We start from the raw sequence: 26,469 nt of genomic DNA, 5'->3' as shown, positions 1-26,469 counted from the left end.
TATTAATATTGTCTTAATAAAAATATGAAGGAAAACTTTGAACGCCCGTATCTCAAAACTACATATACTTTTTGACCTTCAAAATCTATCTTATCACTTAGTTTTAAAGCTATAACATTAAAATTTGGTGTATAATTCAGAAAGACATTATAGAACAATCAAATCAAGCCCTTTTTTCCAATTTTTGTTTCGTCTTTTTTTGGGGGGGGTTTATTTTTTTACCATAATGAAAAATTCATGTCTAGCAAAAAAATAACTTTTAGAAAAAAAACTCCTTATTTGATTGGAGGTCTACATCAGGTTTATATATGGTACTAATCCCAGGGAGGAGATAGAATTTGAAAAATTGTTATTTTCGGGATAAATCGCCCTGGCGTCACAAAACCGAGGGTCAAAGGCGAAAATCATATGCAGTTTGGAGATGTCCCAAGTCACCTTATTAAGTGGTATGAATATCAAAGTCCTGTCCTTAAAAAACGGCATTAGCCGGCCGCCCCCCCCCCCCTTAATGCAACTATCTGTCGTGTTTGTTTTAGGATCTGCTATGTCTAGCTTACTTACTGAATTGTTCATTTAAATAAGAATTGTTTATATTTTGTGGGATTTAGATGCATTTGGAGAGTGTACATATATGATTAGTAACTGGTTATGTATGAACAGAACTTTTGTGTTTTGATCTTTTAATCTCTGGGTTTTGAGACATAATCTTATTTTCTTTATAGGTTGGAAAGAAGATGAGAGACTATTTACAAGATGTAGAAGATTTTGTTGAAATTACAACGCCAACATTGTCTGTGAATACTCCAGGTGTAAGGAAGTATTTTTCACCATGATGCTAAATATTTATTACTAAACCTGTAACCTTAAGTGCCTATTTGTATACAATTAAGTGTGCCCAGGGGAACTTTCTCTGTAAGAAGAGAGCACTGGTCCTTAATAGGTGGGCAGTATACTTGTGCCACAAGGCACAGTTGGTCTTGGTTGACAGCTTAGCTTATTGCTTGCATGTATCTCAGATTACAGCATTGTTCCTCAAACTACATACTTAAAAGAATTGTTGTCAATGATAGTTTTTTCACCATCATTTTCTCTCAAGTGCCTATTAAATTCCTCAGTCAGAATTTGTATTTTGCTAGACACCTTCAGACTCATATTTGGCTTGCAACCAGATATGCTAGCATAACCTTTATGTGTACTCTTATTTGAAGGTTAATAGGAGTATAATAAATGTTATAAAAAAATCCTGATTCTGATTTTCTGTCTTGATCTGATTCATCAGTGTTGATCTTGCTGCACAGAGACAGATGCAAGTTTCTTACCGACAAAAGGCTGCATTCTGGATCCATTGATGCATCCTGCACATGCAGCTCCCATACAATCCAAGTATAGCATCTCATTGCCAGGCAGCAATGTTGCTGTTGAGATACTGCTGAAGAAATTTCCTTAGATGGTTTTAAAACTTGTTAATGGTACTTTTAAATAACTTGTTCATTCCTTGGAGTGAACAAGTTATGTGACCCAACTCCATGTTAAAATACTAAGCTTCTCATATTCCAAGGAAATAATATTCGGAGGATCACACAGCATTTTGTCCAAGGATCTGTACCCATTTAATTAAGTCATTGGCCCTAGCTGTTGAATTGAGAATTTCATCTGATGACCTGAATTACTCGTTAATTGCTGAAAGAAGGCCTGACTTGCTCAGTTTTGGTTGACTGAAGCCCATCACCTCTGCAATTCTTGATCTGCTTCCTGTTTGTGGAACCTTAGTAGCTCATCTCACTTTATAAGGGCCCAAGCTACTCATCAATATCAAACCCAGCTGCTTTTTTTCTAAGAACTCAAGCCAGTCATGTGTGAAGGACATTATTTCAGGAGATTGAGCTGAGGACCTGGAATCCCCTTGAAAATCAAAGAAACCCTACTTCCCTAAAAGCCAACTCCAAGTCCATTCAGTCTTCTTGAATTTGATATGATTGCTGGACTTGGAGTTGGATACATTTACTTTTAACAAAACAGTACATTTGAATCGTGGCATGGTTAACCAAAAAATGTATCATAAAATGGAAAAATAGTTGTAATTGCTAACAGTAGATCAACATCAAACTCGCTGGATATTCTTGTAATTTTTGACAGATCATTTGCTGAGGCCATCATAGACATTTTTATTTGATGTCAAGGAGCAATTTGCTGACAAAATATCAAGATGAGACTAGGAAAGACCTTTATTATCCTTCAGCTCTTTCCCTTTCAGTATGGAAGCGGTGACAGGTACTTTCTCGAGCTTGCCAATATCCTTCAAGAACCAAGGCAATCATGGAACTGTGCACAGCAGTTTTTTGCCCCCTTTATTTCATATTTTTATTGCAGTGTCTTGCTGAACAATTATTACAGCTGTAGGTTTCCTACACGGCAGACTAAAATTCAAACTGCATGGTGGTGCCACCATCGCCAGTATAGGTGACGTCATCTCCCATTACTCAAGGGAGGAACATGTACAACAGACCAGGTGTAATCAATTCGTTCTCTGCCGGCTCCTGTTTAACGGGGTGGTTGGTGCAGACTTATCTTCTTCACAGGATGGTTATTGACTTGTTTTTTGGTGGCATTTTGTAGCCATCATGTCAGATTCTATCACTTTAGGAGTTAAGTTCTGTGCCAGAGGGTGCAGAGCTAGGATGAAGGTTAAACCTATTTACAAATAACATTCAGTGTATAAAATTTAGGAGTATGTAATGGGCCTGAGTGTTCTACTCAGGAATTGACTTGTGACAAGTGTAAAGACTGGAAGCTTTTTCTTTTTCACTCTGATAAGCTAGTAAAAGATAGAAAGAGGAAGGCAGCTCTTAGAGCTGAGAGTAAGTCTAGTGTACCCTCTTCTGCATCTCCTGCAGATTCAGCTGTCCCTGTTTCTTCTCCTCCTCCTCTAGCAATGTTTCTAATCTTGAGTCCTCCTTCTCCTGCTCTTTGACTCCTGTACCAGCTTCCTTTGTAGTTTCTTCTGACACCATTGTCAGCTTCAAATCAAGGTGCGAGAAGTTTGATGTTCTAGCTAATACGGTCATGGAGTTAGGTTTATCAGTTGAGTTTTCTAGAAAAGGCTAACAGTGAAGTGCCAAGTGTTAATGCAGTGCTTTCTGAGGGGGTTGCTTCTGTTTGTCCCGCCAGTTCTCCTAGACGAAGGTCCATGTCCCGCTCCCCCGCCTATGGGAGAAGACATACCGGAGGTCCAAGGGAGACTGGTGGGGTTTGCCCACAAGCAGTCGCTTCCTCTGTTGATCCTGTAGTGCGCCAGCAGGAGTCGACAGCACACAATTAGAAATACGTATGTTTCTTTCACTGCTCTGTTGTTGTTGGAGTCGAGTGATTCCTCTCCCGTGAGACGTCGTAAGTGGCATAGCTTGTCAGTGTTACGTCCATTGAAAAGGCACACGACTGCTGGAGATTTCTCCCCTCCTCTGGTTAAGAAGCCCAAGGAAGTAGGTTACGGTCCACGTCCTTCTTGTAGTGTCATGACTTCCACTTCTCGTCAGGGCCCTTATTTGACTTCAGACATCTCGAACCCTCAACCAAGTCATCGTATTTTGGTCCCTTTTAAAGCGTTCGACGCCTGTACATTCATTGAACACCTTCGACTTCTCGTGCGACGTTTTCATCAACAATTTCAAAACCTTTGATGTTGAATGTTTTGACACTTGCAAGTTGGACTTAACCTACCCCTAGGCCAGTAGAACCTTCTCTCTCTCCTGTTTTGTTGAAGGAGGAAGAACAAGAAGCAGACTCTATTCTTGCGTCGGCATATTCAAGTCTTCTTTGGTATCTCTTGGATACGTATCCAGACTTACTTCGTCGCGGCGGCTCCCTGGTCTCCTGCTTCAATTTTTATGATGAGGAGGAAGCATGTGGATCCTCTGCTTCCTAAATTGGTGTTGTCCAAGGCTTCGAAGAAGTCACTTTGCATTGTGGAAGACTGGTTAGCAACCAAAAGGGAGTTAGGAAAGGCTTCTTTTGCTTATCCTCTGTCGAAGCTCATTAACAAGAGGTACTGGTTGTATGTCACTGGAGAGGCTCCTTCCATGGGAGTATCTGCTTCCCCCAAGGGGGATATCTCTGGTCTTGTAGGCACCAATTGTAGAACGGCATTTTTGGTGGCAAAGGTCTTCTTCTCTTCTCCTGAATTAGATCATTTGCTTATGAACTCTTTAAAATCCTGGAAATTATAAGTTTTTTGGACAGGATAATCGGAGCTCTTGCTTCAAAGATGGAGAACTGTCCCCTATCTTCCGGAGGACGTGGCTTCGGATTGGTTGGGGGTTCTGTCATGCACCGACAAGTCTGTTAATGACACGTCTAATGAGATTGCCTCTCTCTTTGCCTTTGGTACACTTAAGAAGAGAGAACTTTGGTGCTCCTTTGTCACAAAAGCAGGTACTTCTTCCCAGAAGTCTGTGTTTCGGGAAGAAACGGTTAAGGATATTCTTTCAGCATTGGAGAATAAGTCAACAAATGATCTGTTGGCCCAGTAGACCAAACGAGCGAAAGCTACTTCTGTAATGCCTGTCAAGTCTACCTCTCCTTAGCAGCAACCTTTTCATGGAGGTAGAACCAGATCCTTCGTCAGACCTCACTCGAACTTGCACCCCCTTCTAAGTCTATGACAAAACCTGCTTCTAAGCCTTCCCCTAAATGATTTGACTGTCCTTCATGCTCTGGTTGGTACGAGATTGCACCTGTTTTGGGAGGAATGGAAATGCAGAGGGGCAGACCCTTTGGTTGTCTAAGTTCTTGGCCACAGTTACTCCATTGCTTTCTAAGATCCTCCTCCTCTCCCTAATGCGCCAATTGTATTGTCAGCTTGCTCTCCAGGCTCAGAGAGGTTTGTAGCTCAAGCCAGAGAGGTGGAAGTTCTCATTCAGATGGCGGCGATGGAAGTAGTAGTCGACAAATCGTCACCAGGGTTTTACAACCGCTTTTTCGTAGTCCCCAAGGCATTGGGGGGCTAGAGACCCATGTTGGATGTGAGTACTCTGAACTTGTGTCGAAAATGAAGATCAATATGGAAACAACTCTCTCGGTATTAGTGTCGCTTCCCCAGGGAAACTGGATGGTCTCCTTGGACATGCAAGACGCTTATTTCTGTATTCCAATTCAACAGAAATCAAGGAAATTTCGTCGGTTCATGTTTATGGGTAAGATATTCCAGTTCCAAGTGCTGTGTTTCAGTCTGTCGATGGTTCCACAGGTGTTTACTTTAGTATTGGCACCTCTAAGTGGCTATATCTTCTGCGTATTAATGTGTCTCTTTACCTAGACAACTGGCTTCTCTGCTCTTCCTCGGAAAGTCAGTGCATGAAGGATCAAGAGATGACTCTTTGCTTGACTTGTTCTTTAGGGATTCTCGTCAATGAGAAGAAATCCCAGCTGATTCAGACAGAGTATTCTCTATTTGGGAATGACTCAATACTTTAGCTTTTCAGGCTTTTCTCTCCCCGAAAAGAGTACACTCTTGCCTTCAGGTAGTTCAGGAGTTCCTGAACCGTTGAACTTGTTCAGCTCTCCAGTGGATGAGTCTTCTGGGCACCTTATCTTCTATGGAGCAATTTGTAAGACTCGGAATTACGTATGCAACCTCTTCAGTTCTTTCTGAAGGTGTCATGGTGCAGAAAGTCTCGACCGGATTCGACCGTTTTCAGTATCAGAAAGGAGATCAAAAGAAGACTTGGTGTGGTGGCTCTCAGAACCAAGACTTTTAGAAAGCATTTCCTTTCGTCCTCTCCAGCCAACCCTACAGTTCTATTCCGACGTGTCCGACATAGGTTGGGGAGCTTTGTTGGAGAGATGAAAGTGTCGGAAAAGTGGTCAACGTATCAGAGTTCCCTTCACATCAGCGTAAAGGAGTTGATAGCAGTCCATCTGGGTCTGCAGGTGTTTGTTCACCAGATCACAGTACATGTAGACAACAACACCACATTGTCATACATTCGGAAGCAAGGTGGAACACACTCTTTCTCCCTTTACGAGAAAGCAAGGGACCTTCTTTTATGGGTGGAGAGGCATCAAATGTCCCTGATTCTATGGTTCATACAGGGAAGAATGAACTTTTTGGCAGACAAATTGAGTGTAGGTCACCAGGTTCTTCTGTTGGAATGGACTCTCGATGCCAAGGTTTGCATAGACCTTTGAAAGATATGGGGAAAACCAGCGATAGATCTGTTTGCTACTTCCAAAAATATTCACATCCCTCTCTTTTGCCCCCCTGTTCAGGACCCTCTAGCATGGTCCATAGACGCAATGTTGATGTATTGGTTGGGACTGGACGCATATGCTTTTTCTCTGGTTGGCCTGATAGGGCAAGTTCTGAACAAGTCCTGTTTCATCAAAATGTCTCTCTCACTCGTTGCACCATTCTGACCAAGATAGGAATGGTTTCCAGATCTCACCTTTCAAGAAGTCACTACTCAGACAACCACATTTTGCAAGGTTCCATCAAGGCTTGTCCGCTCTGGCCCAGACACAGAGTGAAAGGCTTTTCGAGGAGAGCTTCAGAAGCTATTACAAAGTGCAGAAGAGCCTCCTCTAACATACTTTACCCCTCTAAGTAGGGAGTTTTTACAGGATGGTGTAAGCAAAATAAAGCCTCTTCTTCTGAGACCTCTATAAGTGATTTAGCAGACTTTTTTCTTTTAAGAGAATCTAGAGACGCTTGGTGCCTTCGACGATTACAGGTTTGGAGCGATGTTAGCATCTTTGTTTAAACACAGAGGAATGGACGGTTCTAATAATAGTGACCTTTCTGACTTGATTAAGTCTTTCAATCTTCCAAGTGCTTGATGGACTCAGTGACATGGAACCTTGATGTTGTGCTCAAATGGCTTTCGAGTTTGTCTTTTGAGCCTATGCGGTCTTCTTTGGTGAGGATTCTTACTAAGAAGACATCATTTTTAATACCCTTAGTGTCGGCTAGACATGTTAGTGACCTCCATACTATGGAGAAAAGAGTTGGCTTCTCACAAGGAGATGCAGTTTGCTCTCTGATGTTGAATTTCCTTACCAAGAATGAAAAACCTGCAAGACCTTGGCCCCGCCTCTTTATTTTTAAGAATTTAGCCTATATTTTCAGTCCAGCAGAAGAAGAAAGGCTCTTATGCTCAGTAAGAGCTCTTAGGTATAATCTCCACAGATTGAAGAAAATAAGAGGGTTATCTTGTCGACTATGTATTCGGTGAAGAATCCCTCTTGATCTCTTTTGAAGAATGTGATCTCCCTCTTCTTGAGAGAACTTATTATTGAGGTGCATTCTCATGTCAAGAAAAAAGGTTACCCCTTGCTGAAAGTCAAGGCACATGGAGTCAGAGCAGTAGCGACCTCTCTGGTGTTCTGATAATTTGTTGCTGTCCTCTATTATGCAGAGTACTTTTTGGAGGTCAGAGTCAGTTTTTGCATCACATCACCTTAAGGAAATTGAGATGGAGTTTGAAGATTGTATTTCTGTAGGCCCTTTATCCGTAGCTGGTGTGGTGTTAGGAGAAATGACCAGGGGGTTGCTCCCTCTGTATTTTTGCCTTGTGTCAAGGTTGTTGTGTTAAGGGAAGCTTGGGGTACTTTTACCTGGAATACTCACCAGTCAATTGTTTTTCAGTACGGTGGGTACATGTTTTTCATAGGGTGTAGATGACTTTATGTGTTGTTGTTTGCTTGTATGTGGTATCTGGTCTTCGCCCCACGGGGGTCTGAGCTTGGTCGACGACCAAACATCTGCCGCATATGTGCATGAGTTACCAGATGCCATAGATTCGTTGTTTTTACAATCTTTGATTGTTTTTACCAGTTTCCAGCTAGTGCTAGAAGATAATCCTATTGTTAAGACCTCTGGTTTGTTAGCTATGAAAAATACAAACTGATGAAAAAATTTGACATTTTTTCACCTTTGTCAAGTCAGCAGTGAACTGCCATGACTGCAAAGGTATCCCACTCTGTGTAGAGGCACTCTTTGGATAGACATCGGAGTCTCTACTGTGTAAGATGAGCACTGACCAGAGTCAGTATTTTCCTGCTGTAGCTCTCTTACAAGTTAAGGTACAATAAGCACTGACACTGCTGACAATTGTCTTTTTTCAAAAATCCTGTATTACATTTTGAATTAAATATACTACATCCACAGCCCCCCTCCTTGCAATGGTGAATCAGCTGTAATACAATTGTTCAGTAAGACACTGCAATAAAAATGTAATTTTTATAATGAAATGTAAATTTATTGCATACTTACCAAACATTTATTTGGTTAAAGCCCTCCCTCCTCCCCCATAGGTGGATGTTTGGGCAGAACAAATTAATTACACCTGGTCTGTTGTACCTGTTCCTCCCTCGAGTGGCGGGAGTTGGCATCACCTACATCGGCGATGGCGGCTCCACCACGAAGTTTGAATTTTAGTCTGCTGTGTAGGGAACCTATAGCTTTAATAATTGTTTGGTAAGTATGCAATAAAATTACATTTTGTTATAAAAATTACATGCTTCTCCCAAAGAGTCAGATTTTATGCAGAAATGCCTTTGCAGATTTATCAGAGTTGCTAACTAATAGGAATGGACATCTGGAGCTACTGACACTGTCTTGTACAAGGAAGTGTAGCATTCATAGAACTTAGTAAGCATGAATTGGAAGGCGACCTTGGCACCTCCCCTCTGACCCTGCATCCTTGAGTCATCTCTCAGGTCTCTGCAGCAAGGGAAAGAGGGCTTCTTTATGGGTTTATGCTTTTTTATTATTCACAGGGTTTGGAGTTGCAACTACCCATTCACCTGGAATTTTTGTTGGTGTGAGGAAGGATCCAGACCTATTGGCTTCCTCACATCTTCAGGACTCCTGTCCCTTCCCCTTGTAGTGGTGCTGAAACTGTTGTTGTAGCTTTCCCAGCTCATACCAAATAAATTTTCATCCTGCCTAAGGTTAATGGTTAAGCTAAGATTAGAAAAGGGTCACGCACATGGGGAGGGTTCTGTAACCATTTAACTTTATATCCTAAAATGTAGGACATACATCTGACTACTCGTATGAGGCGTTAAGTTAAGTATATCTTAGTTTTACCAGACCACTGAGCTCTCCTAGGGCTGGCCCGAAGGATTAGATATTTTTACGTGGGTAGGAACCAATTTGTCACCTAGCAACGGGACCTACAGCTTATTGTTGGATCTGAACCACACTATATCGAGAAATGAATTTATATCACCAGAAATAAATTCCTCTGATTCCGCGTTGGCCAAGCCGGGATTTGAACTTTGGACTACCGGATTGGCAGCCGAGTGCAAAACCCACTCGTCCAGCGAGGAACTCGTATGAGGCTTTGAACTTTAAGCAGTATACAGCAATGTACATAAGGTTTGCAGTGCTTGTCTTTTGTACCATCTGTTCCAGGTTTCTTATTCCACTAGTGTGGAAATTTGACAGTTCTAATCCTTTCTACCCAAATTGAGGTTTGACAATAGAAGTTTATTTTGAACAGAAAAGTAGACTACTTTAGAAATACTATTTAATACTCTCATATCTGTTACTTATGATACTCCTCCTTTCCGACATTCCATTTATCAAAGGCCTTTTAAGCTGTGTTGTTATCTAAGCCCTTTGTCTTACAGCTCATGTACACTGCTCAAAGGTCAGAGACTGATGCTCTTCCTCTTTTGGAGAAATTTTGTCTACAAATATTGTTTCAGTTAAAATGGCACCATGTTACAGGGTTATATTAAAATTTTAGTTTTACTACTTTGGTTTAGAAATAACTATTCTGATATATGGATAATACTGTACAGTAATGATTGCAGTACTAGTCTTCTTACAACTATGGATTCAGCTTTTAACTTGAAGTATATTCTCATACAAAGTTGTGTGAATTTAACTCATTGTTCATGGTAAACCAGTCTGGTTAAACTACCATTCATTTTCATCAGGGTGCCCAGGAGTTTGTAGTCCCTTCAAGACACCCTGGGAAGTTTTATTCTTTGGTTCAGAGTCCACAAACTTACAAGCAGCTGGCAATGATTGGTGGGTTTGAGCGCTACTTCCAGTTTGCCATTTGTTATCGAGACGAAGGAGGGAAGCCTGATCGTCAACCAGAATTCATGCAGGTAAAGCCAAATTTGTGCATATTTTAGTGTTTTCACTTATGTTCTTAATTTGAATTATCTTGATTGATTGTTATCGAAGAAGGTTGCATGTGAATATCATTGCTGAAAATTTGAGATTTCTAATGAGAAACTAATATTTAGGTTGATCTGGAGGTGGCTAATGTAACAATGGAAGAGATTCAAAGGTTGATAGAGAACCTTTTGGCATATTCATGGCCAGCACACTTAAACCCAGTCCAAACACCATTCCCCATAATGACATACCAAGAAGCCATGTCGAAATATGGAGTTGATAAACCTGATACACGGTTTGACTGGAAGGTAAGTTTTGCAGAACTGCAATTTGTTTTGAAGTTATTTTTTAAAGATGGGAAATTTCTTCCATCTTCTATTCAACTTTGTTGTTTAAAGGAATTTCTTGCCCATGTACTTTTATGGTTGTAATTGAGTTGATGGGCAGGACTAGTTACCTACAACCAAAACAAAAGAATCACTATCATGAATTTCGAATTTAGCTGCCGATACTGGAAACTTTTAGCTATGAGATTACTTGGTAAGTACGTATATGTAAAATTTTATTTTATCATGAAAATGTCATTTTTGTTATCACAAGCTCATTCATCATAAAATAGCCTGAAATGCTATTTAGGAGGAAGAATGAAGCAGATGGGTCCAAAAAGGAAGTAATTTTGCCAAAAGTCCATCAGAGGGAAGGAATATAAAGAGATGGCAAAGGCCTGACCAAAATTGTTTTGTGATGAAAGGATCTCTAGACAATGGACACTTCTATGAGCAACAGGCCTGCAATAGCAGAAAACCCAAAGACTGGCACAGTGATGCAAAGCAGTGAATTCAAGTTGAAACCCCTTTAGTGCAAGACACCTCATGAATGAATAAAGACAACAAATGAGATGACCACTGTAACTTATATCAAAGTCTAAGAAATGGCTAGTCATAAGAAGGGCTGAAAAGATTGAAAGTTCAAAGTGTCATAGGTGACTGTTCAAGGAAATAAACTCCAAGGAGAGCTTGGCAATCCTCAGTGACCACTCTAGACATGGAAGAGGGCACTGGTTGACTAGAAAGCCGGGGGGGGGGGGGGGGGGGGGGGGTGATGAAAAGGCACTAACACAGATCCCTACGCAAGAGCAAGGAAAGTTCCACTAAGGATACTAATGCATGAATCCAAAACAGAAGCTCCATAACTATCATGGTAATCACTATATAGCAAAGAAACATATGTTAAAGGAAAGGAAAAGAGTTTATCGAGTCTGGTAAGCTTCTGGGTCTAGAGGGGAATGATCTCCGTGAGTATGTTGAAAGGAAAGAAAAAGAAAAGTATGAGAGAGATGAAAGAGCAGCTGAGAGAGAAGTAATGAGAATGCAGCAAGAGAGAGAAATGATGACAATGCAACAGGAAGAAAGAGAGAAAGAACGTAACTATGAGTTGGAAATCGCTCGTTTAAGGCAAAGTACTCTAAACAGTCAGACAGGCGAGAACAAAAATGAAGCTGATAGTTTAGGTATAAGTGCAGTGTTGAAATTAGTACCAAAGTTTGATGAGGAAGATGTAAAGAAATATTTCATGTGTTTTAAAAAGTTAATGGAAAGAGTAGGTTCTCCTAAAGAAATGTGGATTCTATATTTACAGTCAATTGTGCATGGTAGGGCGCTTACTGTGTATAGTTGCATGTCTAAGGAGGAATTTGAAGATTATGATATCATGAAAGAAACTGTTCTAAGTGCATACAGGTTAGTACCGGAGGTATACCGTAAGAAATTTAGAAGTTTGAGAAGGGACGAGAATATTACTACGTATGTAGAATACGGTTAGAGAGGCTGTTTTTTGATTGGTTAACTTCCACTAAAGTTGATGATTTTGATGGTCTGAAGAACTTACTAATGTTAGAAAACTTCAAAGATAATATCCCCTGAGATTAAGCTTTATATAGAAGATAGGCGAGAAGTATCTTTTGCAGGAGCAACTAGATTAGCAGACGAATATAGGCTGACTCATAATTTAAGTGTCAGTAAGATGCAAAATGATCCTTCGTCAGGTAGAGTACAAAGCAGTATAGGTTTCAGCTCTAGTAATAGCAATGTGAGTAAAAGTGACTATTACATTATGCATGCGGAAAACCTGGTCATATGTCTAAGGTTTGTAAGAATAAAGGGGCATTTAGTAGCTCAGAATTAACTTGTTTCCGATGTAATGAGAAAGGGCATTCAGCAAGAAATTGTGCAGTAGAAAGGAAGGACATTAAGAAACCAGTGTCTCTAGTTAACCTTTTGTCAAGTAGGAATGATGTGATGAGAGAAACTAGGAAATTTTATGGAGAATTTCTGTCAGAAGGTCTCTTGGAGGAGGAGACTCAAGAGAAATAGTCTTGCTTCGGGATGCTGGAGCTGCTGTCTCCCTAATTAGGAGAGAGAGTGTGCCAAACAGGGCAGAAATCAACATGGAAGAAAACGTCGTGTCAGGTGGATTTCAGAACACTTGTGTTATTGGTCTTTTGTTGAAGGTAAACTTGGAAAGTCAGGGAGTGTCATGAGAAGTGAAACTAGTACTCATTGACAGTTTGCCCGCTAATGTCGTTGACATTCTTGTCAATAATGACTTAGCTTTATCCAAGTATGTGAATCCTGTTGTGAGAGAGATTCCAGTGCCTGAAATGGTAGTAACTAGGTCAAGGTTTAGATACAGACATAGACTATGGTCATAGTTTGTTTGTGGATTCGAACGAGTGTGATAGAGGTGGCTAGGTTGATCTTGGCATGTAGTCGATGTAGTGGAATCAAGTAATAGTTACTGTGAGAATTAGGCACTAACCTTTTGAATAAGGATGATCTAGTCAAGTTTCAGAGAGAGAGTGAGAAACTAACCCAAATTTTGTAATGTGAGCTGGATGATGATCTCGATAATGTGTGTAAGGAAATATTTTGTTTACAAGACGAAGTTTTGTGTTATGTTCGTCCTAAGTCAGGTAGCAAAGAGGAGATCACCGAACAATTAGTGGTTCCTAGGAAGCTTCATGAACTGGTTTTGAAGTTAGCGTATGATGAGCAAGGACATTAGGGAGTAAATAAAACTTTTAGGTGTATTAGTGGGGCATAGTTTTGGGCTAAAATGAGAAGTGACGTGAAGAGGTATGTTTTAGGCTGTCATGAATGCCAAATTGCTGGAAAACCGAATCAAGTAATTCCCAGAGATCCGTTGTGTAATATTCCTTCAGTAGGCGAACCTTTTGAGAATGTAGTTATGGATATGGTCGGACTGTTGCCTAGAAGTAAGGGAGGGAGTATATATATGTAATAACTTTGAACATGACTGGGAAGAAAAGTTACCTTTTGTTTTGTTAGCTTTACAGTTGGCACCGAACGACACTACAAGATTTAGTCCTTTCGAGCTGGTTTTTGGTCACACCGCTAAAGGTCCTTTGGAAATGTTAAAATGTAATTTAATGCTTAAAGAAGGTCCAGAGAGAAGGTCCCTCTTTATCTTATAAGTTCGAAGGTCCTTTTTCAATTTTAGAAAAAAAGGGAAATCTAAATTATTTAATCGATATGGGTAAGCGTAGAGCAAAGTGGCTGCATGTAAACTTGCTCAAGAAATATAACGAACGCCCCGTGCCTGTAGTAACAGTGTCACAGAAAGAAATTAGTTTTGAGAAAAACTCCGAGGTGCTTAAGAATTTTGAAGTTTTTAATCAGAGTTTAGAAAAGGAAAAATTGAGGGAAATACATAATGTTTTAGTGAATTATCCTGAAACTATTAGTGACATACTAGGTCTAACCGATATTTTAGAACATGATATTGAGTTGCAGGACACAAAACCCATCAGGCAAAGTCCATATGGTGTGAGTCCAGAACAGGCAAAATCTGTGAGGAAGGAAATTAGTCTCGTGCTAGATAATGATTTTGATAGGGAATGTAATTTAGTGATCGATGCCAGTGATACTGGGTTAGGAGAGGTTTTGGGTGAATGAATTGAGAGGTGTGCTTGTTTAACTGAGTTATAGCTTTATGCAGAATTGTTCCCCTGTTGTTTGATTCTTGTTTCTCTTTAAAAAAAAAAAAAAAAAAAAAGTTTATTTCATTTGGGGGGGGGGGGGGAGGGGGGGGGGTGGAACGTTGTCATGGTAATCGCTCTATAGCAAAGAAACATATATTAAAGGAAAGGAAAATGCGTCTTCTTCGAGTAGGTCTGCAGCAAGGTATTCCCACACGTGTTTAAGGTGTCTGTTCTCATGATTGTTTGAGAATACTCTTGTTTTGTGGAGACGCCACCTTTTGAATATGACGTAACATTTTGTCGAGAGCTTTCTGAAAAGTTCCTGCCCCGAGATCGACGTATACAGTGGGCACCCCATATTCACGTTCTCCTGATTCGCAGACTCACTGATTAGCGGATTTCTCTCTAGACCATATCTACCCATTATTTAAGGGGGATTCGCCTATTCGCGGAGTTTTCCGACGATAATAATCATAAATTAGTGTACTTTGGTGTTGTTTTCATGACTATGTAAATACATTTTTATGGTACAATAATTATTTACTAATTTTCATATATTGATATTGATTAATACTGTATTATAGTAAGTTTAATAAGATTGAATGATATCACATAATAAAAATAATAATGCTCTCTCTCTCTCTCTCTCTCTCTCTCTCTCTCTCTCTCTCTCTCTCTCTCTCTCTCTCTCTCTCTCTCCTACAGAGATGTGTTTTTTTGTATGATAAATAAATGATTTTCTATTTTCAAATATTAATATTGATGTAAACAGCAATAATTTCAATTCACTAAAGAAAATACTATAGTGAATTAGTAAGATTTTAGTTTATAAATTCAAAAAATTATGTAAGAATGAAGGAAATCCCAGTCTTCTCTCCCTAACTTCAGGTACTAAGGCTGTCAAATACATCAAGTATTGTGGCAGGAGGGGGAGGAGCTGTTGTGTTGTTGCAACCAAGTGTTCTCTCTCTCTCTCTCTCTCTCTCTCTCTCTCTCTCTCTCTCTGAGACGTGAGAAATTTTATAGTACATGTACCTATGTTTATTAATACTTTCAAATAATAAAGGGATTTTGACGAAGGAAAAATCTATTTCTGGGCAAGGGCCTGTGTCGCCCAGTGAAATGTCCCTTTAGCACACATTTCTAAGGTAAATTATCGCTAACATACCAGAGAAAAAAGCTAATATTGAAATGCCAGAATATTCTGGCTTGCTCCTTATATAAAGGTGTCGGTATGGTTTCTGGGGCGAGTGAAACCACTACCAGAGGTCCTTTGCCATTTAGATTCATCCTTCTTAAAAATCCCTCTAATAAAGAGGAGCCGACCTAAGGCCCACTCCTCGCTACCGTTACGGCTAGCGCCTCTGACGTCATTCCTGTAGGTAGCACCCAAGCTTGGGCCAAATGGGGGGTATATAAGAGAAGGGTGGGATTTCACTGGGCGACATGGGCCCTTGCCCAGAAATAGATTTTTCCTTTGTCAAAATCCCTTTTCTGGGCTCAGCCCGTGTCGCTACGTGAAATAGTACCAGAGAAATGGCCACATAAGCTTGGAATAAGGAAGTACACAAGGAATATGTAGGATAATCAAAAACAATTAAGGTTAATGCTATAATCTAAGGATAAGTTTACGAGTTGAGTAACAAAGGGCATTTGAAACCTGAACAGTAAATACAATACCAAATCTGGTTAACACTTAATAGTAAACAAAAATGTTAACTTAAACTGTGACTAATCCTAAGAACAAAATACAAGGAAATATCACAATATATACAACGTGGCATCCAAGGTACAAAAAGGCTACATGGTGGCAGAGCCACGACAAGAATGTCAGTGAGGCAGGTAGAAAGGAGAGATCTAGACTAAACTACTTACTAATAGTCAAGCAGTGTCAGGAGAAACTGTGTTTCCTGCTGCCACTGCTGGAAATTTAAAGGCTTCTAAGGACTTAAGATAATGGCGTTTAAATACTGTCGGAGATTTCCAGCCTGTGTACTTCTTCAGATCATCAAAATTCATATGCTGGAAGTAGTTAATAGAGGTAGCTACTGCCCTAATGTCATGTACACGAGGGAAGGATTCTGGGTTGGCTTGTTTAATGAAATATAATATTTGTTGTCTAATTCCTTTTAAGGAAATAGTGCCACCTTTTTCCCTTATAAATAGAGGGCCTGAAGATCTTAGGGCCGTTCTATTTAGGTATGCTCTTAGGGTAGTAACTGGACATAAGGACTGGTCTTGTGGAATTGGGAGAATTTTCCACAGGGCCCACCTATCTAGTGGGTCCTCATTTTTAGCTAGAAATTGACAATCTGGAGAAAGTAGCACTTCTCCTGAAGGGAGAAACTCTATATGACCAGAGTCTCTAGATAGAGCCGACAGTTCAGATACCCTGGCTCCTGAGGCCAGACTTGAAAGGAATAATGTTTTCCTCAGGAGGGGTAAAAAGTCACACGAGTCATTATTAGTGTCTGAGGCTAATTTGAGGACATCATTCAAGAACCATGACACAGACTTGGGTCTCTCTGATGGCCTGAGTCTAGCGCAGGCCTTAGGGATAGATGAAAAATAAGAGTGTTAGGTCTATTTTGAATCCAAACTGGAAGATTTTCTTGAGTGCAGATTTAGTAGTAGTAATAGTACTAGCTGCTAAACCTTTTTCAAACAGTGTCCTGAAAAAGGATATGGCCAGATTGGTTGTCATGGTTTGTGTTTCAGAATTCCTCAGGAATATAGCTAGTTTTTTAACTGCTGAGTCACACTGACATAGGGTCGATTCCCGTTTATCCGATTCTAAGAATAGGATATTCTTAGGGTCGATATTGACATCCCTTTTTGCCACAAACTTCATGAAATCCATAAAGTTAGGGTTTTCTGAATTCCTGAGGAAGCGTACACAGTCCTCATTTGTACTAGTTGTGATAGTCTGGGATTGGGAATCCGTTGAGGTCGGAGTCCCAATTCCAGTAGTAGTGGGAACCAATTGCCCTTGGGCCAATTGGGGGCTATTAGAGCAATGTGTCCCTTGAACGTCCTGAGTTTGTTCAGAACCTTCAAGAGAAGATTCACTGGAGGAAAGATGTAAATCTTCTTCCACTGATTCCAATCTATAGCCATGGCGTCCATGGCATAAGCCAGAGGGTCCAGGTTGGGAGCCACATAACAAGGGAGTTTGTGATTCGATTCTGTGGCGAAGAGATCCACCTGAAGCCCTGGAACTTGTTGGCAGACCCACTTGAATGACTGTTTGTCCAGGGACCACTCTGACTCCAGTGGGACTGAACGAGATAGCGCATCCACTACTACGTTCCTTACTCCCGCTAGATGGGTGGCGGACAGGTGCCATTTGTTCTTGGCTGCCAGTGAAAATATGGCTATCATGACATGATTCACATGGCTCGACTTGGAGCCTCCCCTGTTGATGCAGTGTACTACCAATGCACTGTCCAGCACCAGTTTGATATGAGATTTCTTGGCTGGATGAAGCTTTTTCAGGGTGAGGAACACTGCCATAGCTTCCAGTACATTGATATGAAGCTGGCGGAATGGAAGGGACCATGTTCCTTGTACCTTCTTGTACTGTGAGTATCCTCCCCAGCTGCTTAGTGACGCATCTGTGTGGATAACTAGTGCCGGCGGAGGGAATTGGAGGGGAATTGTCTTTGACAAATTCTTGATCTCCGTCCAGGGACGGAGCCTCTTCCGTAAGATCGCTGGGACAGTGGCTAGCTTGTCTCGGGATCTGTTGTTTGCTCTTGAGCGCCAGACGCGGTTTATGTCTTTCAATTTTGCTTTTAGCAGAACGTCCGTTGTTGAAGCAAACTGGAGAGAGCCTAGGATTCTTTCTTGGTTCCTCCGGGACGTCTGTTTGCACTTGAGAAATTGTCTGGTTGCCTTGGCTATTTCTCTCTTCTTCTACGACGGAATTGATAGTGTGAGACTTCAAGTCCCATTGAATGCCTAACCACTGAAAGCGAGACTCTGGTGTTAGCCGGGACTTGGTCTTGTTTATCTGGAACCCCAGGCGTTCCAGAAACTGGATTACTTTGACCGTTGTTTTGTGGCATTCTTTGATGCTTGTGGCCCAAACGAGCCAATCGTCCAGATAAGCTACTAGCATTATTCCTTGAGACCTGAGTTCTTGAACGACTGTCTCCGCCAGTTTTGTAAATATCCTGGGGGCTACATTGAGCCCGAAAGGCATTACTTTGAAGGAGAATGCCTGGTTCCCTAGCTCGAAGCCTAGGAACGGGCGGAAGTTTCTTGCTACTGGAACATGATAGTATGCGTCTGTAAGATCTATAGAGGTGGTGACGGCCCCACGGGGAAGTAAGGTCCGCACCTGCAAAATGGTCAGCATTCTGAACTTGTCGAAACGAATGAATAAGTTTAGATGGGACAAGTCTAGAATTATTCTTCGTTTGTTTGAGCCTTTCTTTGGCATGCTGAACAAGCGACCTTGAAATTTAAAGTGCTTGACTCTTGACACTACTCCTTTCTGAAGGAGTTCTTGAGCGTACTCTATCAATTCCGCTGTTGGTTGTTGATGGAAGGTTTTGGATGGAGGAGGACCTTTGAGCCAGCTCCAACCTAGACCTCTGGACACAATACTTTGGGCCCATTTGCTGAACCTCCATCGGTGACGAAAGAGTAACAGTCTCCCTCCTACCTGAGGATTCTCACTGGTTTGGGGAAGGGCGTGTCCCACGTCCTCCCCGTAAACCCTTACCTCGGTTAGATGCTCTTCCACTGCCCCTTTGGCGGAAGGTGCCTCTAGCTCTGCTACCCCTGCCAAACCTGTTGAAGGGCTGAGAGGATTGACCTTCAAAGATCGGGTTGAAAGGCGGGGAGACAGCGTAGGAGGTCGAAGCCTGTGCCTGCTGAGCTGGTTGCGTTAGCAGCACAAACTGTTGTTGTGGCTGCGCCTTGGAAGTGGATGGTTGCGGTACTTGTGATACCGGAACCGCCTGTACTACCGTTTGCTGCTGGGAAGCCTGGAAAGGCTGAAATTTCCTAGGCTTCTTCTTGGATTTTTTATTTGATGCGGCTGACTCCGACTTCCGTTTGTTGATCAAACCCCAGCTAACCCTTAGGCTCTGGTTGAACTTAACTGCCTCGCAGTGAACTTCGTTCACTACTGAGGCTGGGAAGAGATCAGCGCCCCAAATGGATGAGGCTAAGAGCTTGTTAGGCTCGTGTCGGATAGTGGCCTCTGCCAAGACCTGTTTCCTGCAATTTCGCCTAGCTATGACGAAATCATACAAGTCTCATTGCATCGAGTACAATTGTGACTTTGCAATGATTTTGAATAGCGGCACTTCTCCGTAGATTAGAGCCGATACTTCCGTCATCACTAATGAATTGAGGGACCTGCACAGTCTCATCCTGGCGTCGAATTCAGCCTGGATGAGGTTGTCTGACAGCCTGGGTAATCTCTCGCTGAACTGAGAGATGGCGCAGTCTGGTTTCAGCTTGCCCACCGAGAAGGTGGCCGGAAAATCTACCCAGAGATCGTCTGTTCCGGGAAGCAGGAGGGATGTTGGTTCCATCTCCCGGAGTTGTTGCATTGGCTCGTCCTTCATCGCGGCTTGCAAGGTGAGCTCCGCTACCTTCGATGTGAACAGGATGGGGGTCTCCGCGTTCACAGTGAAGATTGTGAAGGCACTCTTGAAGGTTTGAACCCTGGTGTTGACACATTGCCACTCCCGAGAGAGAATTATAGTCTCCTTCGGGACCTTGTCTTCCCTTCTCATAGCCGCTTCTGTAAGGCAGGCATAGCCAATGAAGGGGGGCTGCAATCCTTGCAGATGAAACTCGAAGTCCTCAATCCTTCGAGTTCCACAGCCCTCAATCATTAGCATGCCGTCTACAAAGGGAGCGTGGGAAGCAATTCTCCAGGGGTTGCTTGCCGTAAATTTGGGAAGGGTAGACGAGTCCGGCATGGTTTGAGCCACCATGCCGGACTGAGGAAGACCTGTCGCTGAGTTCTCTCGGAGACCTGCCTCCTGAGTAACTAGTCTTATCAGAGATAGCTCGGATAGACTGGCCTGACTCCTCTAAAGAAGATGAAATCTGTGTAAACATCTCCTTCGAAGGGTGTCCCTCTGCGTTCTCTTCCACCAGACTTCCTTCTGTTCTTAGACACCTCCCTCGCAGGTTGGGCGGCCTTATGTAGGCGACCTCATTTCTGCAGGCGTTTGGAGGACAAGCAGCAACATATCAACGTCTTGGAGTTGAAGGCAGCCTTCCTATGTCTGAAGAAGTTTTGGGAGGAGGTAGAATGTCATTCTGTCATTCTCATGTCGGACGACACCATGGTGGTAACCTATGTAAACAAACAGGGACTCCTGGTTTCTTGTCAACTTCACGCCTTGACCTTCGAGGTTCACCAGTGGGCGGTCAGCAGTTCGGTAGATCTCTCAGCCAGGAACATCCCAGGCAAACTGAATGTAGTCGCAGTCATACTCAGTCGTCGGGATCAGATCCTAACACTGAGTGGTCGTTTCATCAAGTGGTAGAAGACAAGCTTTTCCAGGTTTTGGGTAGACTCATGTTGGCCCCTTTTGCGACTCGCTTCAAGAAGCTGGAAATTTTCTGTTCAATGGTCCCAGATCCTTTAGCATTGGCAGAGGATGCATTCCAACATCCCTGGGACAACCTGGAGGTGTATGCCTTCTCTCCGTTTTGTTTGATCCGTCAAGTTCTGATCAGGCTAAGAGTTCACAGGGTCTCAGGATGACTTTGGTAGCTCTCTGTGGCCTCAAGTGGAGTGGTTCCCAGATCTGCTGTAATTGTTGTCAGAGGTTCCAAGGGAGATGCCCCCCTTGGCAACATCTCCTGTGTTAGCTCCATGCGGAAGTGTTCCACCATTCAGTAGAATCCCTGTCTTTTCTCGATTGGAGACTTTCAAGTTTCTCCTCCGAGCGAGAGGCTTTTCTCAGAAGGACGGCAGGGCATATGTCCAACAGTCTCAGAGAGTCAACCTCTACAATTTCCAAGGCAATAAGTGATCTACTGTAATTGGTGTCATAGCAGGGTTTTTCTCCACTCACAATCTATTCAACGAATAGCAGACTTTTAACCTTCCTCAGAGACGAGAAACGTTTGGCCATTTCTGCCATTAAAAACTACAGGGCGGCCCTGAGTTTGGTGTTACTCCTTAAAGGTATCGACGTCTCCTCTTCTTGGTAACTTTCCTTGCTAGTTAAGAAGTTTGAGCAGTCAAGTTCTAGAGAGCTCAAGCCTCAGACGTGGGATGTTTCCTTGGTTCTCGAATGCTTCACTAAGGGTCCATATGAGCCCTTGTGTCACTCATCTGACAGGAACTTGATGCTCAAGGCAGTTTTCCTTTTGGCCTTGGCATCTTCCAAGAGGGTAGGAGAACTCCACGATCTAAACTATGACGTGAAGTACACCAGGGGTTGGGGGTCGTTGTCCTTCGAATTTGTCCCGGATTCCGTGGCCAAGGCCCTAAATCCCTCTGTGCACGATTACAAGTTCACTTAGTTTTCCATTCCATCACGGAATGACTTGTGGGTGGTGATGCTCAAGAGCGTTTGTTGTGCTCTATCTGGGCCCTGCGTTGCTATCTTAAAGGACTCGGCACCTTGGACCATGCTGCCGCAGACTTATTGTTAGCACAGGCCATACAAGAAAGAGGTGTCTGGGAATACTATCTCTTTTTGGATAAGGGAAGCCATCAGACAGGCATACTTGTCTGTTGATTCCACCACCATGTCTGTGAAGGCTAGAGCGCATGACGTTAGGGGTACTGGTCCCTCTTTGGCTTTCATGAGAACTTGACTGTACATAGAGGGCTGAGCGCTGGTACTTGGTTACGCCAGTCCACGTTCACCTCTTTCTGTCTTAAAGATGTTGCCCACAGGTCTGCGGACACGTTTTCCCTGGGTCCTGTGGTGGCTGCCCAACAGGTTGTGTACTCATAGTTACCCCTAAGAGGGCACTTTTGTATCTTTCCTAAGATGATTGTGTGGATGAGAGCATGAGGGAGTTGGCTGGTCTCCTTCTTTCTCTCGTAACTTTCCTTCTTCCTTCGGGCGGGTTAAGGAATAGACACGTCATTCGCTGGACTGGTCTGATACAATGAGTAAGGTAGTCATACTGATAGTGTGTGTGGTCACTTATTATGCAAATGTCAAACCCTCTATTCAGTAGCATATGCTCCGCTCCTAGGCAAGGAGGAGTTGCGAGTATTACAAACCATGGTGTGTTGGTTTGCCATTAGACAGTCAAAGTTTCATTTTGGTTCCCTATGCAATGATTCTCCCACATATCATTGTACATCACTCAGGGTCTGGGTGGTTAGATATCAATTTATCTAGCTTCTCAACGGGCTTCAGTCCCTCTCCAGAAGTCATTTCTTCTGGAAGCTGGACTGGTGGGTAGGCCCCCAGCCAGTCTAGGATGTCTTGTACCTCCCTCCAAGTATGAGTCTATCCTATTGTTAAGACAGAAGGTTTGTTTGTGTATGAACAAATGACAAATTTTCTAAGACAATTTGTATTTTTCATAGCTACAAATCTGAGGTCTTAACATTATACTGCCCGCCTCTAGCCGCCCCTCTGTTTGTTAAGTCATCCCGAGTTTGGAAAGACTGACGCGTGAACGTAGGTGAACCCTTCATCCGATATACGTATGAGTACCAGATATCACAAGATTCCTTGCTTTCATCTGTTTTTTTAACTGGATCCAGCTAGGCGCTATAAATTATCCTATTGTTAAGACCTCAGGTTTGTAGCTATGAAATATACAAATTGTCTTAGAAAATTTGTCATTTCTTAATACTAAAACCAAAGTAAATACAACAACCACTAATCTCTGGAATATTTAGAAATCTGCAAAACCAATTTTAAATTCAGTATTGAAAATGTGCTTATAGTATGACAGTTTCACTTTTTCAGCATTTGGAATATATTTCACTAATGCAATCACTTCCTACTTTCTGGAAATTTGCATCATTACAAGAAGGACCAGCTTTTCTAGCTTTCCCTTTTTCCCCCATAAAACAACTGACATGTTCCTTATCGCTATTATGCAATTTTTTCCAGACATGCTTCTTCCAGTCACCTACCTTCTTATCTCATTCTTTCACAGCCATTCAAAGGCTCAGACATAACACATTATCTCCACTATCACTGGAAAACTTCATACTGTAATCGTGATCACTCATTTTACCTTTATCACTTATAAAACGACAGTGAATTGCAATTTGAATATGACTGGTTTGTAGTGAATGCTAGCAAAACCAAGTTGAACTTCAAACTATCACATGCAGGGTTTGTTTTGATTTTGATACCAAGCTCGCGTCGTACTTGACACGCTAATTGGCCCATGAGACAATAATGTGCTCTGATTAGCTTGGCATGCCTACAACACACAGACAAAGCGCTGTGATTTGCTCACTTGCACCTGGGCAGCTTGGGCGCTGATTGGTCAGTGTGACGTGAGGCTTTATGGTTCCAACTCCATCTGTGCTGTATGCCTGATGCAAATATGGTGAGAGTTCCCCTAACTTTATAGCATTTTAAACCTTATGGCAGGGCCCTAAATCCTTCCATGTGGTCATATTATGAATTCTACGAGAATTCCCTAGCTGTTTCTGTGTAAAAGCGCTTTTCGGCGGGAGTGGTGCTTGCAACCTTCTGGTTCTAAGCTCCTCATATATGCTGTGTACTGTACTGCTTTGCTTGTAGTAAGGGATATTGTCAAGGTAATTTTATCCACTTTTTCACTCTGTACTTTTATTTAAATTTTGAGTTTATATTTTTAACATACTTTTATGTATTGTTTAATACATAGTTTGAATAAAACTTTGAGCTCCTAATGTAAATATACTGACCATTTTACCCCTATTTCCTTTTTTTAATTGTAGTATCTGTGACCCCCTTGAACTGCATCTGCAATTCAGAATTAACTGTAAAACTGTTGATGATTATACAGAAGTTTAGTCATTTTTGAAATATGAAGTATAAATTTCTGTCTGCAGTTAGAAGATGTAAGTGATGAGATTCGACACTGTGGTGCAGCCATTTTAGAAAAGGCCATGTGTGCAGAAGGAAGTTCAGCTCATGCCTTTCTTATTTCAGATGGACAGGTGGGTATTTGATTTGTATTGACATTTGAGTGATGTGATACATTGTTGCTGTTATGTATAATTGCATTTGAAATTTATGAAGGGCTTTTCTGTTCATTTTAGGCAGCTGTAACTAAGAAGATCATTTCTGCCTGGGAATCATTGGCTAAACGTGAATTCAACATGAATGGTCCTTCTGTTATGTATGTCAAAGACAATTATGAATTACAAGGAAATTTAGCAAAGTTTTTAAATTTGTCAAGCCAACGAAATCTTATAGAAGGTCTTTCAGGACAGAAAGGAGACATTTTGGTGATGGCAGTAGGACCAACAAACTCTGCAGTAAGTGTTATGATTTGTATTGTTTTTAAATTCTGTCTTGGTTATTGATTGTAAAATAAGAATCAAATTATCATTTTTTTAATTGTTTAAATTGTTAAAGTTTTAGGAGATTTTTTATTAAATAAATTTTTACAGCTGAGCCTTTTAGGCAAATTGCGACTTTTAGCGGCTGATATAATGGAAGCAGCTGGAAAGGAGGTGCGGAGCAATGGTTCTTTCAACTTCCTTTGGGTGGTAGATTTCCCTCTCTTCGAATTTGACGATAAACTTGAAAAAATTGTGTCACTCCACCATCCTTTCACTTTGCCAAAAGAAGGAGAAGCTCATTTATTATATACTGATCCATTGCAGGTACGTCCATAATTTAAAAGATTCACTTATTATTGCTGATTGTTATTCTAGACTGAATGTTCATATTAAACATTATGATGATATGTTTGTTTTACCATGAGCTGATTATTTGATAGCAGTTTCTCAAAATGATTTTAATACTCAAACTGGGAAGAATGTAGTTTGAAATCTTATTTTGCAGGCAAAATCCCAGCATTATGACCTGGTATTAAATGGCAGTGAAATTGGTGGTGGTTCTATCAGAGTTCATGATCCAGTAATGCAACGACATATTGTGGAAGACATATTGAAATTAGATGCACAGTCTCTCAACTTCTTCAATGAAGCTTTAGCATCAGGAACTCCACCTCATGGTGGAATTGCTCTTGGTGAGTAAATTTTCCATTTTTTACTAGTAACAAAAATGAAATGGCTCTTTTTATGTATTATTTTGCTGTGTTTACCAATATTATAACTAGACATAAATATACACTTAAATGTGTGTGCTCAAATTATGTTTTTGTACATGAAAACTTACCCAGCAGATATATACTTAGCTATAGACTAGGTCGTCCCGACAGAATTTCAAAACTCGCGGCACACGCGACAGGTAGGTCAGGTGATCCACCATTCCCGCCGCTGGGTGGCGGGATCCAGAACCATTCCCGTTTTCTAAACCAGATTTTCTCTGTCGCCGGGCGGACAACATCTGTTGTTTGTTCCTCCCATTTTGAATTTCTACTCTTTTGCCGAGAATTTGGATTGGTTTATATTGGTGACGTATTCTTTTTTCTCTGGCTTGGCATACGCTTATTTGATTAGGGTTGTTCTTTCACGATGTCGGACGCTAAGGCTTCACCTATGTTTAGGGTGTGTACAATGGAAGATTGTAAGACTAGGCTGCCGAAATCTTTGGTAGACCCTCATAATGTGTGCTCGAAATGTAGAGGTAATGAATGTTCATTTAACAACACCTGTAATGAATGCGAGAAGTTAACAGAGCTTGAATGGAAGAACTTATCTTCTTATGTAAGAAAACTTGAGAGAGATAGGATTAGGAAAGCTTCCATTAGATCCTCAAGTAGATCTTGTTCTCTGGAACAAGAGTTTAATAACTCTCCTGTAACTAACGTTTCTCCCTTAGCCGCAGCTTCTTCTCCCTGTATTGAATCCAAGGATTCTTCCTCTGAAAGGGAAAATGTAAAAGCCTCTATCAAAAAGCTGCAAGCTCAGTTACGAGCTTTGGATAAAGGTAAGAGTGTTGACAGTGATATGTGCAGTGTCCCCAGTGCAGTGGAGGGGGCATCTGACCGGTTCCACATTGCTCCTAGGCCTAGACCTCTTTCAAACTCCCAGGACCAGGGGAGGAGGAATGTCGACAGCCGCAGGGAGGATGTGGAACATCCCCAACGGTCAGGCGTCCCTTTGGCAGATCCTGATGTAGCGTCCCAGGCTGCCTTGGATAGCCGCAGAAAGGGCATCCTAAGGGAGTGTTTTTCGGCCTCGGATTCATCCTCTCCTAGACGTGGATGGAGTTCGGCCTCTCAATTGCGCCCTTTGAAAAGAGCCTGG

At 41.8% G+C, this 26,469-nt stretch overlaps 1 protein-coding gene across 6 annotated transcripts in view; it reads left to right on the top strand.

Moving 5' to 3' along the window:
• The window catches only part of LOC135205631 (aspartate--tRNA ligase, mitochondrial-like), a 160,516-nt gene that overhangs the window by 106,373 nt on the left and 27,674 nt on the right, over positions 1 to 26,469 (top strand). For 5 of the 6 annotated variants that reach the window (XM_064236430.1, XM_064236431.1, XM_064236428.1 and 2 more), the window contains 7 exons: positions 723 to 809; positions 9,943 to 10,119; positions 10,261 to 10,440; positions 24,139 to 24,246; positions 24,349 to 24,567; positions 24,703 to 24,918; positions 25,100 to 25,286. In XM_064236430.1, coding sequence (XP_064092500.1) covers positions 723 to 809; positions 9,943 to 10,119; positions 10,261 to 10,440; positions 24,139 to 24,246; positions 24,349 to 24,567; positions 24,703 to 24,918; positions 25,100 to 25,286 — 1,174 coding nt within the window. The remainder of the gene's footprint in view (positions 1 to 722; positions 810 to 9,942; positions 10,120 to 10,260; positions 10,441 to 24,138; positions 24,247 to 24,348; positions 24,568 to 24,702; positions 24,919 to 25,099; positions 25,287 to 26,469) is intronic. The other variant, XM_064236433.1, reaches the window with a different exon arrangement.

This window comes from Macrobrachium nipponense, chromosome 24, assembly GCF_015104395.2.
Source record: "Macrobrachium nipponense isolate FS-2020 chromosome 24, ASM1510439v2, whole genome shotgun sequence".
Lineage (NCBI taxonomy): Eukaryota > Metazoa > Arthropoda > Malacostraca > Decapoda > Palaemonidae > Macrobrachium > Macrobrachium nipponense.
The sequence above is the reverse complement of the archived record's forward strand: the minus strand, read 5'-3'. Positions and strand labels throughout refer to the sequence as shown.